Genomic DNA, 13,900 nt, shown 5'->3' with positions numbered 1-13,900 from the left:
ATTTTATGAAATAGAGACATTACATTATAGTTTTACCAAAATATAAACTACACCAATTTCACTACTCAACAATCTCATACATATCCCATGTCTTCAACAAAACATCAAGTCCTAATTTGTTCAAAAACCCAAAAATCTTACCTTTTCGAAACGTGTACAATGACTGTCGAAAAACCCATAAAGAATTTGTTAAGATACCCACAAATCTCACCTTGTCAAAATGCTATGAAGTATTGCCTTCCTCGTTGTTGAACGGATAGACAGCGACCGGAGATGGTGAAGAGAACGGTAATGAAGTTGGCCGGAATTAATGGTTTGGGTTCGGTGAGGGGAATGTCGGTGTGAGTTCGGCAAGGGGAAATTGGGATAGGTTTTAGGTTGGAATGGAATTTTTTTTCTCCAGGAAATGGTTGCCAGCTCATCTGGAATCCTTCTGTCAAAAGGCTTTTGTACATGTAGCTGCTTCATTCCATATTTTAGCTATATTTTACTCGAAGACATGGGATATGTATGAGATTATTGAGAAGTAGTGAAATTGGTGTAGTTTGTATTTTGGTAAAACAATAATGTAATGCCTCTATATCATAAAATTGAGCAAAAACAAGGGTGGTTTAATTACGTTTGTGTGTAGTCAAATTGACATATTTGACCTCCAAATGCCTCCTATAAATGTGATGAAACTTGTAAAATTCTCAGAGAAGGCCATCTTGTTTGAATTAGTCAAAGGTTTAGATGTTCTAGTCTTTTAGATAATTGTCACTTAGTGATTGAGCAAGCGGCGTCGTTGGGTTGCCCAAGGCTACATGATGATTACTGCTGTTACTGGTTGCTGGTAACGAGTTTCCTAAAAATGACTAGGCTTGACAGTCATTTTCAATCACTCTTTGATATATATTGCTGTTGCTATTAGGATTTGTTGAAATTATTTTGGCTTGCCAATTCTAATTGTAGAAGATGACTTGAGGTCCGAAAGTGGATGGATTTGGCGAGGGAGGATGAAATTGGGGAGAAATGAATGAACTAATGTGCTGTGTTAATTGATCTCTTTCTTTTTTTAAGTATTTTGACCAAATTGGTTAACGAAGAAATGAGGCCAGCACTACAATTTTTTAAAATTCTGTATGATTTTTTCAAAAGGCTCCTGTACAAGAGACTTTGGTCTAATCTCACAATGTTTATCGTTTTTTCTTGGAAAATGCTCTTCGTAAAGAGCATTTCCTATAGGGGTCTTACCGATCCCTCACTGTAGGGATCAATCTCACATGAAAAAAAAATTACGTCGGGATCCGCGATTGTGGGGTCTATAAAAAACATACCTCTTTACCAGCAGCATGCTCCTTTTTTGAGTTAATTGTTTCATTGGCTACTGTACTTTGCCCATTGTCACGGCTTACCCACTGAACTTTACGATACTTCCCAATAGCCATTGAACTTATCTCCATTTCACCCAAATGGCCATCGGATGGATTCCATCCATCAAAGTGTCCACGTGGAAGACGGTGGGCTGAGTTGTCTGTTAAAATGCCAAAAAATGAAACAATCAACTCCCAAGTCATCCAAACACAACCCATTTTTTTCAATCTACCTAATCTAAAATAAGAGAGAGAAGCAATTCAAACACTTTTCCTTCTCCCCCTCTCCAAACCCTAGCCTCGATTACTCTCTGCAAAATGAAGAAAAACCCCAGCCCCAGTAGTCGCCCGAAATCCATTTCATTTGCAAGATATTTTTCGCCATTCGAATTGGATAGCCCATAACAATGCCACGAAGAACCATATACCTGAAATCTAATTCACAACCCATTTTGACTCAAGTTTTGCTACGGGTGTCTCGACGCTTATATCAAACCCAAACACTCTGCAATTGAAGAAAAACCCCAGAATTCCATTTCGTGTGTGAATAGTGAGTGGTTTAAGGTTTAGGGAAGAGCCCTAACATTAAATCCGTTGGAAGCATTTCATTTGTTTGCAAAGTAAGGACTTTTGATCCTGCTCGTTGAAATTGATTCCTGCTCATTGAAATTGAATCCAGGTTTGCATTTAATTTGTTTGCAAATTAGGGATTTTTTTATTTTCTTCATATGTACCAAATGAACTGCGAAATGAAATGCGATGCTGCTAGTGCGAATTAAATGAACTTGCGATTTAAGCATAATGACTTGTATGAATTAAGCCTAACGACATGGAGTTCATATGTCTTTGCCACAAACAGTGATAAATTTGTTTGGATTTATTTCTTACCTACACATTTTACATCAGAATGCCAGGGAGAAACAAGGGTATTTGTCATAGTTGTAGGCTGCCTAGGCACATGTTACCGGAATGCCCAACAAAGACACGATGCCAAAAATGTGGATTGGGATTTGTGAAATGTATGGAGGTTGAAAAAAGACAAAGAACATAGGTCGATTATTCAAATGTTGTACTAGAGATTGTGGTTATTTTAATTGGATCGATGATCAATCGTCATCACAAGAACCACCTCTGCAATGACAGTGAGTTGAGTGCAAAATTGAAGACGAAAGACTCGCTTGAAGATTCGTCATCCATGTTGAAGACTGCCGTCCAGTTAATAGAAGAACTACAATTGGAGATATCTATTAACATAACGATTCGTAAGAGAAAAGGAGCTATCGAGGACAATGGGAAAGGAAAGGGAAAAGTTCCGTAACTTGTTCTCAACTATGTAATGGAATAAAAGTTTGGCATTGTAGTTTTGAAACATAATGCTTATGTAATCAGCAGTAGTAGTTGCAATGTCCTTTAAGGCATCGAGACTTGGATGCAATTTTGTAGTAGCTCCATTATTTATTGATGCAATGTTGTAGCAACTCAATTATTTTTCAACGAAAGTAGTTCCCTCCAATCTTATATGTATTCTTTGTCCTTGAAATGTATGTCAAGCTTAATTTAATCTTGGAAGAGTGTACCCATTTTAGATGTATGTGTCTGTCACACAATTATTTGTTGTTATTAAGAATTATTCATCTCAGAAACAGATTGCAAACATGAAATCGGTGAAGCTAACATGAAGCAACCTGGACCAAATGCAAAAATCAGGCCATCAAAGAAATCATAGAAGATGGAGAAGTTAATTTTCATAGAACCCATGACCATGCAAGTCCAACAGTATAACTTCTCTGGACACCGAGCAGCCAACAAATGTACTGACCTAAACAACAATTCATTAAGTTCGATATACATCCAAACAAATCCACAGACTTAAGGCCGCTTCAAAAAATCAAAAAACCAAAAAAACATCATTTAATTGCTAAGATTCACTCCGTCCCTGCCCTTCTGCTTCTAGGGTGCGAGGGTGTGGCTGTCAAATTCGTCACATTACTCCGTCTTTTTCGTGCCCTGTCAGCTCTCAACCACACTGATTCCGCCTCGTCAATGGTCCACAACTCGTCGATCATCACTTTGAAGTTAACTTCGGTGGTAGGAACATTTACATTGGATAATGTGGCAGCTAGACCAGCTGTAAGGTTGCTAGTTTGCATTTCTTTGGTGGCCATCGGAGTAGGCATGAATTGGTATTTTGGACCTCCAAACGGGTTGTGGGTCAATGATGATCCCTTCCTGCGCGGCACTCTTTTGGAGACCATGTTTTCCTACAAATGAACAAGAATGTCAGATTACCAATATGATCGATGCATGCCAAATATGTCATGGTAGATTATTTGCTAGAAATTAATTCAGAATACTCTATGAATTAAAAATAGATTAGTTATACTATTTGAATATTTTATTAAAAATGTTTATGTGCAGTAATTTCCAGCCCACAAAGAATTATAGAAAAGAGCTTATGGCCAAAGGCAATCACACCACCATATTTCAGACCAAAGTAGACTTTTAGTCACATTAAATCCAAACAAAAGCCATGCACAAACTATGAATGACTAATCCATCAATATTTAAAGAAGAGTCCTTTAAAAAAGTCATGATTCTTGATGGGTTTTTGGGGCTCTGAAACTCAGTTTCTGGGAATTTGGGTTTCTTGAATGAAGTCCCACTTTTTTTTCTTCATCACATAAGGAAAAATCTCACATTTTAGCATTATGATTCAAACTTCAAATTTGGACACAGGTATTAGCTGGTATTATAAGCACTTCACCAGCAAAAATATTTGAGTAGGCCAACTGCAATATAGGCAACAGGGAACATAGGAGACCCACAAAGAATCAATCAATCGACTCGGCAAAGTTGCTCTTTAGCTATATAAATTCTCATTCAATTTGTATCACTTTGTTACTTACATGTACCTCATATAATCATCGAATCACAATACAACTTTAGATACTAACAATTAGATTCTAAGCAATAGATCGATGCATATGAATAGACTAAAGAAGAAGAAAGATGATGGTCCCCTATCAGAGTAACTATGACTAAAGCTTCACACGGATGTCTATCCATAGCTTGTGCAAAGTCTTCATCACTTACTGGTCCAGGTACAAGTGCTAAAGGAATGGACAAGACACAGGCATATACTTCATTTAATATCATAAATAGTATTTTGAAATTAAATGATTGTAATGGCAACCATGTGACAAAAATTCTTCATTTGTAGAATTAGTACAAAATAAATAAGATCGTGTAGGAAGCACCTAAAAAACAAAAATATAGAGAAATCAACGATGCCAAATATTTTTGAAGTTAAACAGGAGAAGTACGAGAACTGACATTATAGCAGAAAATATATACAAAAAATAAAACATTGTGGTTACCCATCAATATTAGAAAAAAGTATTACCTATTCGTTACCCACTACATTGCTCTATTCGTCCACGGGTTCTAATTCTGCTCCGAACCATCCCTGTTATAGGAGAAATCAATAAGAAGACAATTAAATCATGTGCACGTGACAATGAAAAACAAAAAAGTTCTACCCACATCGGTGTCAGGTGCATCCGACCTATCGTGATACCGTTTATTGTGACCATGTGCTCAGCATGTTGAACATGTCATTTTCACCCGACCCTTTTTTCGAACGTAAGATTTTCCCTACAAATACAGAACCACATATTCATCCGCCCCTTTTCCCTGTTTATCTGCCTCCTTCCCTTCCAATGGACAGCCCACATAGGGGGAATTATGTCCATGACTTCCACATGTGGGCATAATTTCATCTGTTAATGGGATTCAAGATGTTGTCATAACATCTCATATATATCTCAATTGTGTAGCAATTGTCAACGTAATCTTCTGGATCATTCCAACACTCTCTTATGATAGACATTGCGTGCATGCAAGGTATCCCAGTCAATTCTCACTCTCTACAGACGCACGTTCGTTCTTCTAGACAAATTTTTCGACGACGGTGGTGGGACCCATGATCGCGGACCACCACTACAAGCACTTACTCTTCATGGCGCATCCAATGAACATATGGGTCGTCCCCAATTTGGCTTGAAAATGGCAATTTATGGGTTTTCTTCCAATGAACAACCTACTCGCGCGAAGGAGGTTTTCTTCCATCAATTCATGACTCAAATGTGATTCAATGCACAAATCAACATAGAAGAAATGAAATTCAAGGTCAAAAAGCATTGGGTAATAGCTCAGTTGGAAAAATTACAGTACTTGTTTGTCGAATTTTGGAGTCAAATGATGTTCTTCATAAGCCTATAAATGCCGAATTTTGAAGATTTTGGCTTGATTTTTCAGCGAATTCAGGTGGGTTCGAGGTAGGGGAGAGTGAGGTAAGGTTGGTGGTGGTGGAGCCCGGCGGGTATGATGGCCGGAAGGTGTTTGAATTGTGAAAGTGGTGGTGGAAGAGAATTTAGGACTAAACTGTAATGTTCTGAAGAATTTAGGAATGTGATTACAATTAGTTATTTATTGATTTATTTATTTTTTGTTTTATTTGAATCGGGGGTATAATTGTCATTTTATTGAAAAAAAATGATGAAAATGACATTCTCTACAATGAAATGTGGAAATAGGGGCAAAAATGCTGAAAAATGAAAGATATGGACGTTTTCCACAATAAGCTTGAAAGGTAATAACGTTTTGTGCCAATTACCATTTTCATCAATTGGAAACATAAGAACGTTTTGCACACTACAGATCAAACGTAAGGACATTTTGTGCTATTAAGCATTTTAATAATTATTTGGATTCACTTGCACCTTTTAGAACATTTAGGAATAAGATTACAATTTATTCTTTTTTTTTTCCTTTTCTTTTCTTTTTTATTTAAATAAAAGGTTATTTTGGTCATTTTTCATTTAAAAATGGTGAAAATGACATTTTTAACAATAAAACTTTGAAATAAGAATGAAAATGCCAAAATAGAAAACGTTAGGACGATTTCCATAATAAATATCAAACGTAGTGGAATTTTGTGCTATTAACACTACTAAGAAAAAAAAAAAAAAAAAAAAAAGTCAAAACCTATCCCTGGTAAATGTAAGCAAACTAACCGGAAAACCCCTCGATCTCAATTCTAGCCTTCTTTGATTCAATTATTCGATCCTTTTTCTTTTCAAGTACATCGAACAGCATGGAAAATAATGAAAATCGAAGCAATATACCGAAGAAAATTATGAGTGGGTATAGTTAAAATTGGTATTATTTTGATTTTGTTTACTTTTTTGTAAAAATGTATAAGAACCAGCTCCAGGAGCTGGCGCAGCGGAGTTGCTTCAATCTTCCATCGTACGCGTGCATCAGGGAAGGTCCTGATCACGCTCCGAGGTTCAAGGCCACCGTTAATTTCAACGGCGAGACGTTTGAGAGCACTAGCTACTGCTCGACGCTTCGACAGGCTGAGCACTCGGCTGCCGAAGTGGCCCTCAATGCCCTTGCTAGCCGTGGTCCCTCCAACTCCCTTGCTGCCAGAATTCTGGTAAAATTTGTTTACAGACACATTTTGAGGGGGGTTTGCAGCTCTCGCTTTCATCTGGTCTATGTGGATTTCATTTTTGTTCCTTTTCGTGATTTTTTATGGTGAACTTATGTGCGACTTTGTTATTGCTGATTCGAATTTAAGCCACTGTTCAATGACCATTATTTGAGATTTTGAATAGTTTTTTTTAGGATAACAAGTGATTAAAAAGTAGGAAAAGTTTTGGGTTTAGGTGCAATATTTTATTGTGTTAATGTATGGTTGAAAATTAGTAGGTAGAAAAAAGAGTTTCTCAATAATGGTCAAACAAGGGCTAAGAAGAAGGCAATGACATAGATGTTTGAAGACAGATTCTTGAAAAGAAGATAGTAGAAGAACATAAGGTAAAAGGATGAACATTTAATTTAGAGCATTGGAATACATGTGATGTAAATATTTTAGTTCGAAAATAATCCACAATGCATATCCCCGACAAGGTAGAGGGCTTCCCCATGTTTGATAATTGAATATTCCTGATGATTTGAACATTATATCCACTAATTGATTGTTGACACTGGTACTATGCTTTGCAATGTACAGGATGAGACCGGTGTCTATAAGAATCTCTTGCAGGAGGTCTCACAAAGAGTGGGAACATCTTTGCCTGCATATACTACTTTCAGATCAGGCCTAGGACACCTTCCCATCTTCACCTGTACTGTAGAGTTGGCAGGCATTATATTTACTGGAGAGCCAGCTAAGAACAAAAAGCAAGCAGAAAAGAATGCGGCAATGGAAGCTTGGTCATCTCTGAAATTATGTGAGTTACCTAGTCTTCAATGCCTGATATGTGCATGTTCTCTTATGGAGAAATTAACTTAAACTTTGACATTCATATCATGATTTGCGTTGTAAAATGTCACTTTTGGGGAAGTTTATGTTTTCTCGTGGGAAATAATATTTTAATTTATACAATGCAAAACTATTAAATGCAAATTCACTTACTAAATTGTGCCCTAAGTATTACTAGCAAACTTTCCACAAAAAGAGTTTATTACCCAATAAATAAATGTGGAAAATGGAAGGTACATTACAGAGAAGGGAAAAGCACGTATAGTTTAGCATTTATATGAGAAACTATTGTGTGGCAGTCTGCAGAGCTAGGAACTTTTGTCAACAGGGGCAGCTAGCTTCATCGTAAAACTATTATGCTATTATTTCCATTAAATTCCTCTAGATGATTCAACATTAGTCACCAGAGTATATCTGGCTTTTCCTCTCAATGATGAGGCATTATAGTGAGAGAATATAATATTAAAAACAATTTTCCCCTGCTTATCTTGGAGGTCATTTTGGCCTACTGTAGTTACAAAAATAATTTTTCCGAACTCTCAATTGCAAATTCAGAATCAAACTACTTCAATTCTGAAATAAACAAAACCACCTTCATGCCCATCATAATTTGAACGGGGAATATTGAATTTAGTTTGAAGCCCAAGGCCTCATTAGGAATTTTTTGCATTTGAAGTGTGTGTGATTAGTTTCCCGAAAACAAATTTCCGGAAATGGTTTTGCGAAAGTTTTTTCCCTGAGAACAAGGGATGATATAGTGTTTTCTGTTGGAAATTTTAGGTACTATTTGCAGTATTCTGGTGAAACGCCTTTGTCATTTACCATCACTTTTTACTTTAAACAACACATCATTTTGGACAAGCTAATAACAGAACTTCATATCGAAGACTGCTTCCCCTGTTTTAACATGTGAATTGCCAAACTATTTTTACTTTTGACACAGTACTAATTCCAAAGGCAATGCCTACTAGTTCAATATATAATTCTATTATCATTCCACTTGACAGAGGTCTTCTATTTTGAAATTAGCAACCATCTTGAACATTCATGATCAAAAAAATGTAATGGTGCGCCAATTTCTTTGCCTTTGTTGGTTTTAGTAATATTACTATAAACACGTAATTTTTCTTTTCTTGGCACAGAAACAAGATGCCTAACAACCCAAAATAATACTAATGGTTATAAACATTTAAGAAGTGAAAAAGGTAATTTTACCTGGTACCTTTTGTGGTTTTGATCAATTTGAAAATAGGCAGAGGTTTACCCTTATATAATTTTCCATTGTTTCCAGTTGTACAAAGCATGATTACTTTGCATGATGTTCTACAATGTTTTTTTGTCTATCCAGTAGTGCAACAATTTGAGAGTTCAACATCAGAAAGAACACACAAGGATGAGCAGGAGCATGTAACAGTAACTCGTGCTCTGCAAAAGTATCTCATACAGGCGAAATTGGCAAAGTTATCATTGCCAATAAAATTTCCTACATCAAGTTCGAGGTCATCAAATACCCAGCAGCCTACAGCTACATCGTCAAAAATTTTGCCTTTAATATGCCCGAGGGCCGCTCCTCGTAACGAGCCTATTATGGCTGTGAACAACAAAGCATCCCCAAAAACTGCTAGGACAACTCAAAGTAAACCAGCAATTTCTAGCACAAATGAGAGTTCCACGTCATTGGTGGAGAACCATCCGGTTGGGCCTCGAAAGTTCCCTGCAGTTGGAGCAGCACCCTACATTCCAGTCCGGCATTTTAACCCAGATCATAGACTTGCACCACCAGTGACAATAAGAAATGCAATTCCTGTTTTCTCTGCAACACCATTTCCTCCACCTCAGACTTCACTAATGATGAGGCCTCAACCTTTGTGTATGGCACCACCTGTCTGCATGAGAAAGGCTGTTCCCGTATTTGCTGCTGCTCCTGTTAGGGTAGAGGAGATCCCTATGTTACGTTCAACAATTCGAGTAGCGGATCCACGGATTTCCGGACCAACTAAGGTTGAGGAACCATCAGGTTTTAAATTTTCCAAGGTTCCTGTAGAGGACCCACCTGTTTCCAAAGCAACACCTTGTAGACTGGACGAGTCACAATTGTCCAAGGTTTCTCTGGTTCAAATTGAGGAACCTCTGGGTTCAAAGTTACAACCGGGGTGTGTAGAAGGGCCACTGGATTCTGAGGTTCGGGCAGTTGAAGTTGAGCCCTCAGTAGCTCAAGCCTCAATAGTTCAAGTTGAGTCCCCAGTTTCATTGGTTATTGGTCCTGCAGCGAGTTCAAAAGCTCCTGCAGAAGAATCTATGATTGCAGCACAGGACAAACTTCGGGAGTCTCTGGAGACTGAAGGCTTTAAAGGGATAAAAATATGAAAAATTTAGGTAGGGAATTTTTAATAGCAATAACCTTTGGTAAGATCCGTACTGGCTTCTTTATCAAGATTTTGATTCTCCTTTTCTTTTAGTTTCCCTTACCTGCTAGGATTGGAAACTACTGGAACAAAAATATCAGAAGCAGTGATATAGAAATATCTGGTACATGAAGCTCACAAGCTTTTGAGCTAAATCCTTCATTTTCCTCCTCTGATGGAAAGTGGGAAGGAGGCAAGATATACCCGACCTGTCTTTCCTTGTTTAGGGAGAATTTTATGTGATGTCACTTCAGCCAAAGCTACCTTTAAAGTTTCTAAGCATTTGGCTACTGCTTTTCTGGTTTTTGAAAACTGAACTTCAAAAAATATCAGACGTGTTGTAATAATAGTGGCTATAAATCTACAAGGAATTTGGAATATGAAGTCTTTGTTGCTCCGGGAGTCTATATCCTGTCACGCATAGCCTTCATTCATAGGCAGAATTGCACGTATCGTTTATTTTAATCTAGCAGCTCTATCGTAGTTTGAGCTCGAGATCTCTGTTTTTAAGTGTATTCGCTCAGGGTATGTCTGTATATTTCTGAGTTTCTTCATGGGTATACTCAAGCGTTCTCGTTGTTGACTTGTTGATATAATGAAAGACTAAAACATGGAAATTCCAACATTGAAATTCAAATGTTTTCTTTTTCATGGTCAGCTAGTGTCAAAATATTCTTTGGATTTAGTGCCTTGTATAAAGATATTACTGCTCAAGTGGAAATTCAATGCCTACTTCCACGCACTGATCGGTAAGGACTGGGGATTCCATGAATTTTCCTTTCCTGGTTTGTCTTTTCGTTTTTTGACATACTACTCCAGTTGTTTTGACTGCCAGGTAACAATGCCAGCCTTGAGGGATGCGTCAAATTTCTGTTTCAGGTTCATTTTTGTAGTTTTTTTGGCAGAGGTGTTCATATTTCCTTTGATTGCCAGGTTCCAACGTGAGACTCGGGGGATGCCTGAATTTTTTGTTTCTGTGTTATACTTTTTCATGTTGTTGACACAGACTTCTCAGTCGTTGCTTTGATTGTCTGGTTTTCGAGCTGACTGTTGTTTTTGTCATTCTTGTGTAGCCCTGTTTTAGTCATTCTTCTATAGCCCTTTCTGCACAAGCCTATGCATTCATAAATCCTTCCTAGTTTGCGTTCATAGAAATATCCCATCTCAAAAGAATAAATTTTGCTATATGTCTATGTTCAATAAATTAATCATTCTTATTTTAAGGATACATATGAATTGATCAGCCGAAGTAGTTAGGCATGTAATCAAAGTGCAAGTTCAAGTAGAAACGGTTTGCTATTTTCAATGATTGTTATCTGCTACGTAGAAAAATCTGGTCTGGGTTGGACTGTTGCATTTTACAATTCTTGTTTCATCCAATTTTTTACTTCTTCATTACATATAATGGGCTCCACTCGGTCCAACACTGTACCCGTCTGGACAGTCTCCCCCAATAATGGATGATGATCCCATATTAATGTTACTGACAAGCTTAATTGTCGTCATAAACGTGAAATTTTTGTAGAAAATCAATTGATCTCACAGAAATAATGAATAACATGACTCACCAATAAAAACATGGGATCAACGACGCGGTAACTCGAAAACGTTGGAGATGATCAAGAAGTCGTCGAGGGCTAGGGGTTAATTTCTGTTATGACTTGTGGTTATTTTGACAATCCATTTTACCGGTGACCTCAACTAAAGTAGTTGAGAAGTTAACATAACAGTCCATATTGCCAATGACATCAACTATCGTTGTTGAAAAGCAATACCGCCGATCATCTTTGACGACTGATAACTAATTATCGTATTTGACAACTGATAACTTGAGGTGCCATCATGGACAGCCTGGCCCTGGTTATGGCTATTGAAGTAGAGAGTAACAGTTTGTTACACACAAACTTGGATAAATTATTAAAAAGGAATAAAAAGTGAAATTCTTGTCAATTACAGTATTTAGAGCAATGTGTCAAACATGTTATCTTTTCAAAATGATGTATTAGTCCCCCCATTTTCTTGATTCTTCTATATAACAGTTGCCTTTCTTATCCTTCCGTCGCCTGCTCCATAAATCTTTTTCCCTTCCTTTTTCCTCAGTCCGAGTTGAGCTTCGAACTGACAAGTGACAAAGAGTGATAAAAGCCATCCCGAGGATTGAAGCAACCAAATACATATGGCATCTCCTTCACACGACCAGAATGGCACGTAGAGAAGACGGAAATGAAATGGTAAAAAGTAAGGCTAAGCAAAAATTAAATTGCAGATATTTTGATATGCTGCAAGTTGCAACTGGAATTCCACACAGCAATATAGGGGATGAAGGAAACAAAAATTACCGAAAGTCACGGGACAAGACTCCAAGCTTCAAGCATGATGTCATCATCTACAAAAGGCCGCAACGACCACATCAGGCAATAGCTCTCCAATTCTTCAGGGGACGACTTCAGAGTAAGCGAGCCAACGATCCGTTCCTACAGCAAATAAACCGGTGATGTTATAATTGTAGTACCTTTTGACCTGGGGGAGTCACCAGTTGTACCAGATAAAAAGTCATCGACTAGAACAGGCGCTTCTCATATTTAAGTAATGTGGGGTGGGGGAACATACCTGCATTATGTACTCTTGTTTCAGCATACTGTATACAACAGCCATCATTGCAGCATAATCAGTACCTTCGGGTTTTGAGAGATCTAATGATGGTTTTCCCTCCTAATGTATATATAGCAAGTCAAATCAACCAACCAAACTTAAACAGATGGTTGTATGTATGTATGTTTGTGACTGATAAAGAAGACACTATTCATCAAAATTCAATTCAGGCATGCAATTGGTTAAGGAAAGATCAAGCCAGAGTATAAAATTTCAAGAAAGAAGGTGAGATTACAAGCTATTAGTATCCTTAAAAATAGAACAACGGTTAAAATTTTTGAGACAGACCAATTAACTGACATCCTGGATAGATTAAGCGAGAACAAATCTCTGCTATGGCAGAATCATACATGTAAAAAACTTAATATGATTTCAGATTCAGTTCAAACTTCCTAAATGTGTGCCTAGTCAACAGGTTGCAAGCCTAAAAAAATGCACAAAGTATTACTTGCATTAATGAGAACCCCAAACAAATATCGTTAGAATTATATTCTCTTAATATGTCTCAACTAATATAACCAGCAAAACCATTATTACAAACAAATCTCCAAGATCATATTGAAATTATGGGAAGATACAGAAAATTAGTTTCCAATTATGAATGACACAAAACTTTTCCCCTGACGTTTCATTCAAAAAATGTAGAAATAAAACCTTATGCATACCGAAAATCATCTTACTGGGTTTCTCTGTTACCATTGCATTACATGGATCAAGAACAAACAAATTAATATTATATATTATATATGCAGAAAATTTTCCTCCTGGAATTTTCCACTCTATTTTCTTCTTTCAACGTTTGGGGGACGGAGGCATGCAGGGATGGGGTTTGAGTTTACTTGGAAAGAGTTTAGTCTCACCCTCTGGACAGAGAGAGAGAGAGAGAGAGGGAGAGAGGGAGAGGGATAGTTGGATCTTACTTTCTCATACTTAGCCAGAAAGGAATCCATGTTTCCATTAACATGCTCATCTTGCAAAAGTGGCCAATTCTCATTTGTAGACTGGATTGCGCCCGCTGCATCATCAAGAAGGCATTCAAGTTCACCGACAACACCTCTTGCTGAAAATTGATGTAGTTAACATATATTCAGATACAAATAATCACCTTAAAGCTAGAATGACATACATTGCAAAGATAAAAGCTTGGCTTTTTTTTTTTT

General features: G+C 37.3%; 2 protein-coding genes and 1 long non-coding RNA gene across 8 annotated transcripts in view; 2 read left to right on the top strand and 1 right to left on the bottom strand.

Moving 5' to 3' along the window:
• The first annotated feature begins 1,467 nt into the window (after nt 1-1,467).
• LOC111405447 lies at nt 1,468-2,915 on the top strand. The gene is made up of 2 exons (XR_002704787.1): nt 1,468-2,031; nt 2,259-2,915. It is a non-coding gene; the product is annotated as an uncharacterized LOC111405447 (long non-coding RNA).
• Nucleotides 2,916-6,377: 3,462 nt separating this feature from the next.
• Nucleotides 6,378-10,745, top strand: LOC111405444 (double-stranded RNA-binding protein 2-like). Of its 2 annotated transcripts, none has more exons than XM_023034332.1 (3): nt 6,378-6,852; nt 7,432-7,651; nt 9,035-10,745. In XM_023034332.1, exons 1-3 carry the CDS (start codon nt 6,607-6,609, stop codon nt 10,048-10,050), a joined length of 1,482 nt encoding a protein of 493 aa, XP_022890100.1. In that variant the 5' UTR covers nt 6,378-6,606; the 3' UTR covers nt 10,051-10,745. The 2 variants fall into 2 exon arrangements, with proteins under 2 accessions (XP_022890100.1, XP_022890099.1); XM_023034331.1 differs by having other exon boundaries at nt 9,032-10,745.
• Nucleotides 10,746-11,913: 1,168 nt separating this feature from the next.
• The window catches only part of LOC111405445, a 6,020-nt gene continuing 4,033 nt past the window's right edge, over nt 11,914-13,900 (bottom strand). Inside the window, exons 5-8 of one of the 5 annotated variants that reach the window (XM_023034334.1) lie at nt 13,661-13,800; nt 12,699-12,800; nt 12,428-12,562; nt 11,914-12,274 (exon numbers count right to left, since the gene is read on the bottom strand). In XM_023034334.1, the coding sequence (XP_022890102.1) occupies nt 12,434-12,562; nt 12,699-12,800; nt 13,661-13,800 (371 nt within the window). In that variant the 3' untranslated portion in view covers nt 11,914-12,274; nt 12,428-12,433. Of the gene's footprint in view, nt 12,563-12,698; nt 12,801-13,660; nt 13,801-13,900 lie in introns of all 5 variants that reach the window. The other 4 variants (XM_023034335.1, XM_023034336.1, XM_023034333.1 and 1 more) reach the window with 4 other exon arrangements.

This window comes from Olea europaea, chromosome 12 (genome assembly GCF_002742605.1).
Source record: "Olea europaea var. sylvestris chromosome 12, O_europaea_v1, whole genome shotgun sequence".
NCBI lineage: Eukaryota > Viridiplantae > Streptophyta > Magnoliopsida > Lamiales > Oleaceae > Olea > Olea europaea.
This window is presented reverse-complemented; position numbering and strand designations above follow the sequence as displayed.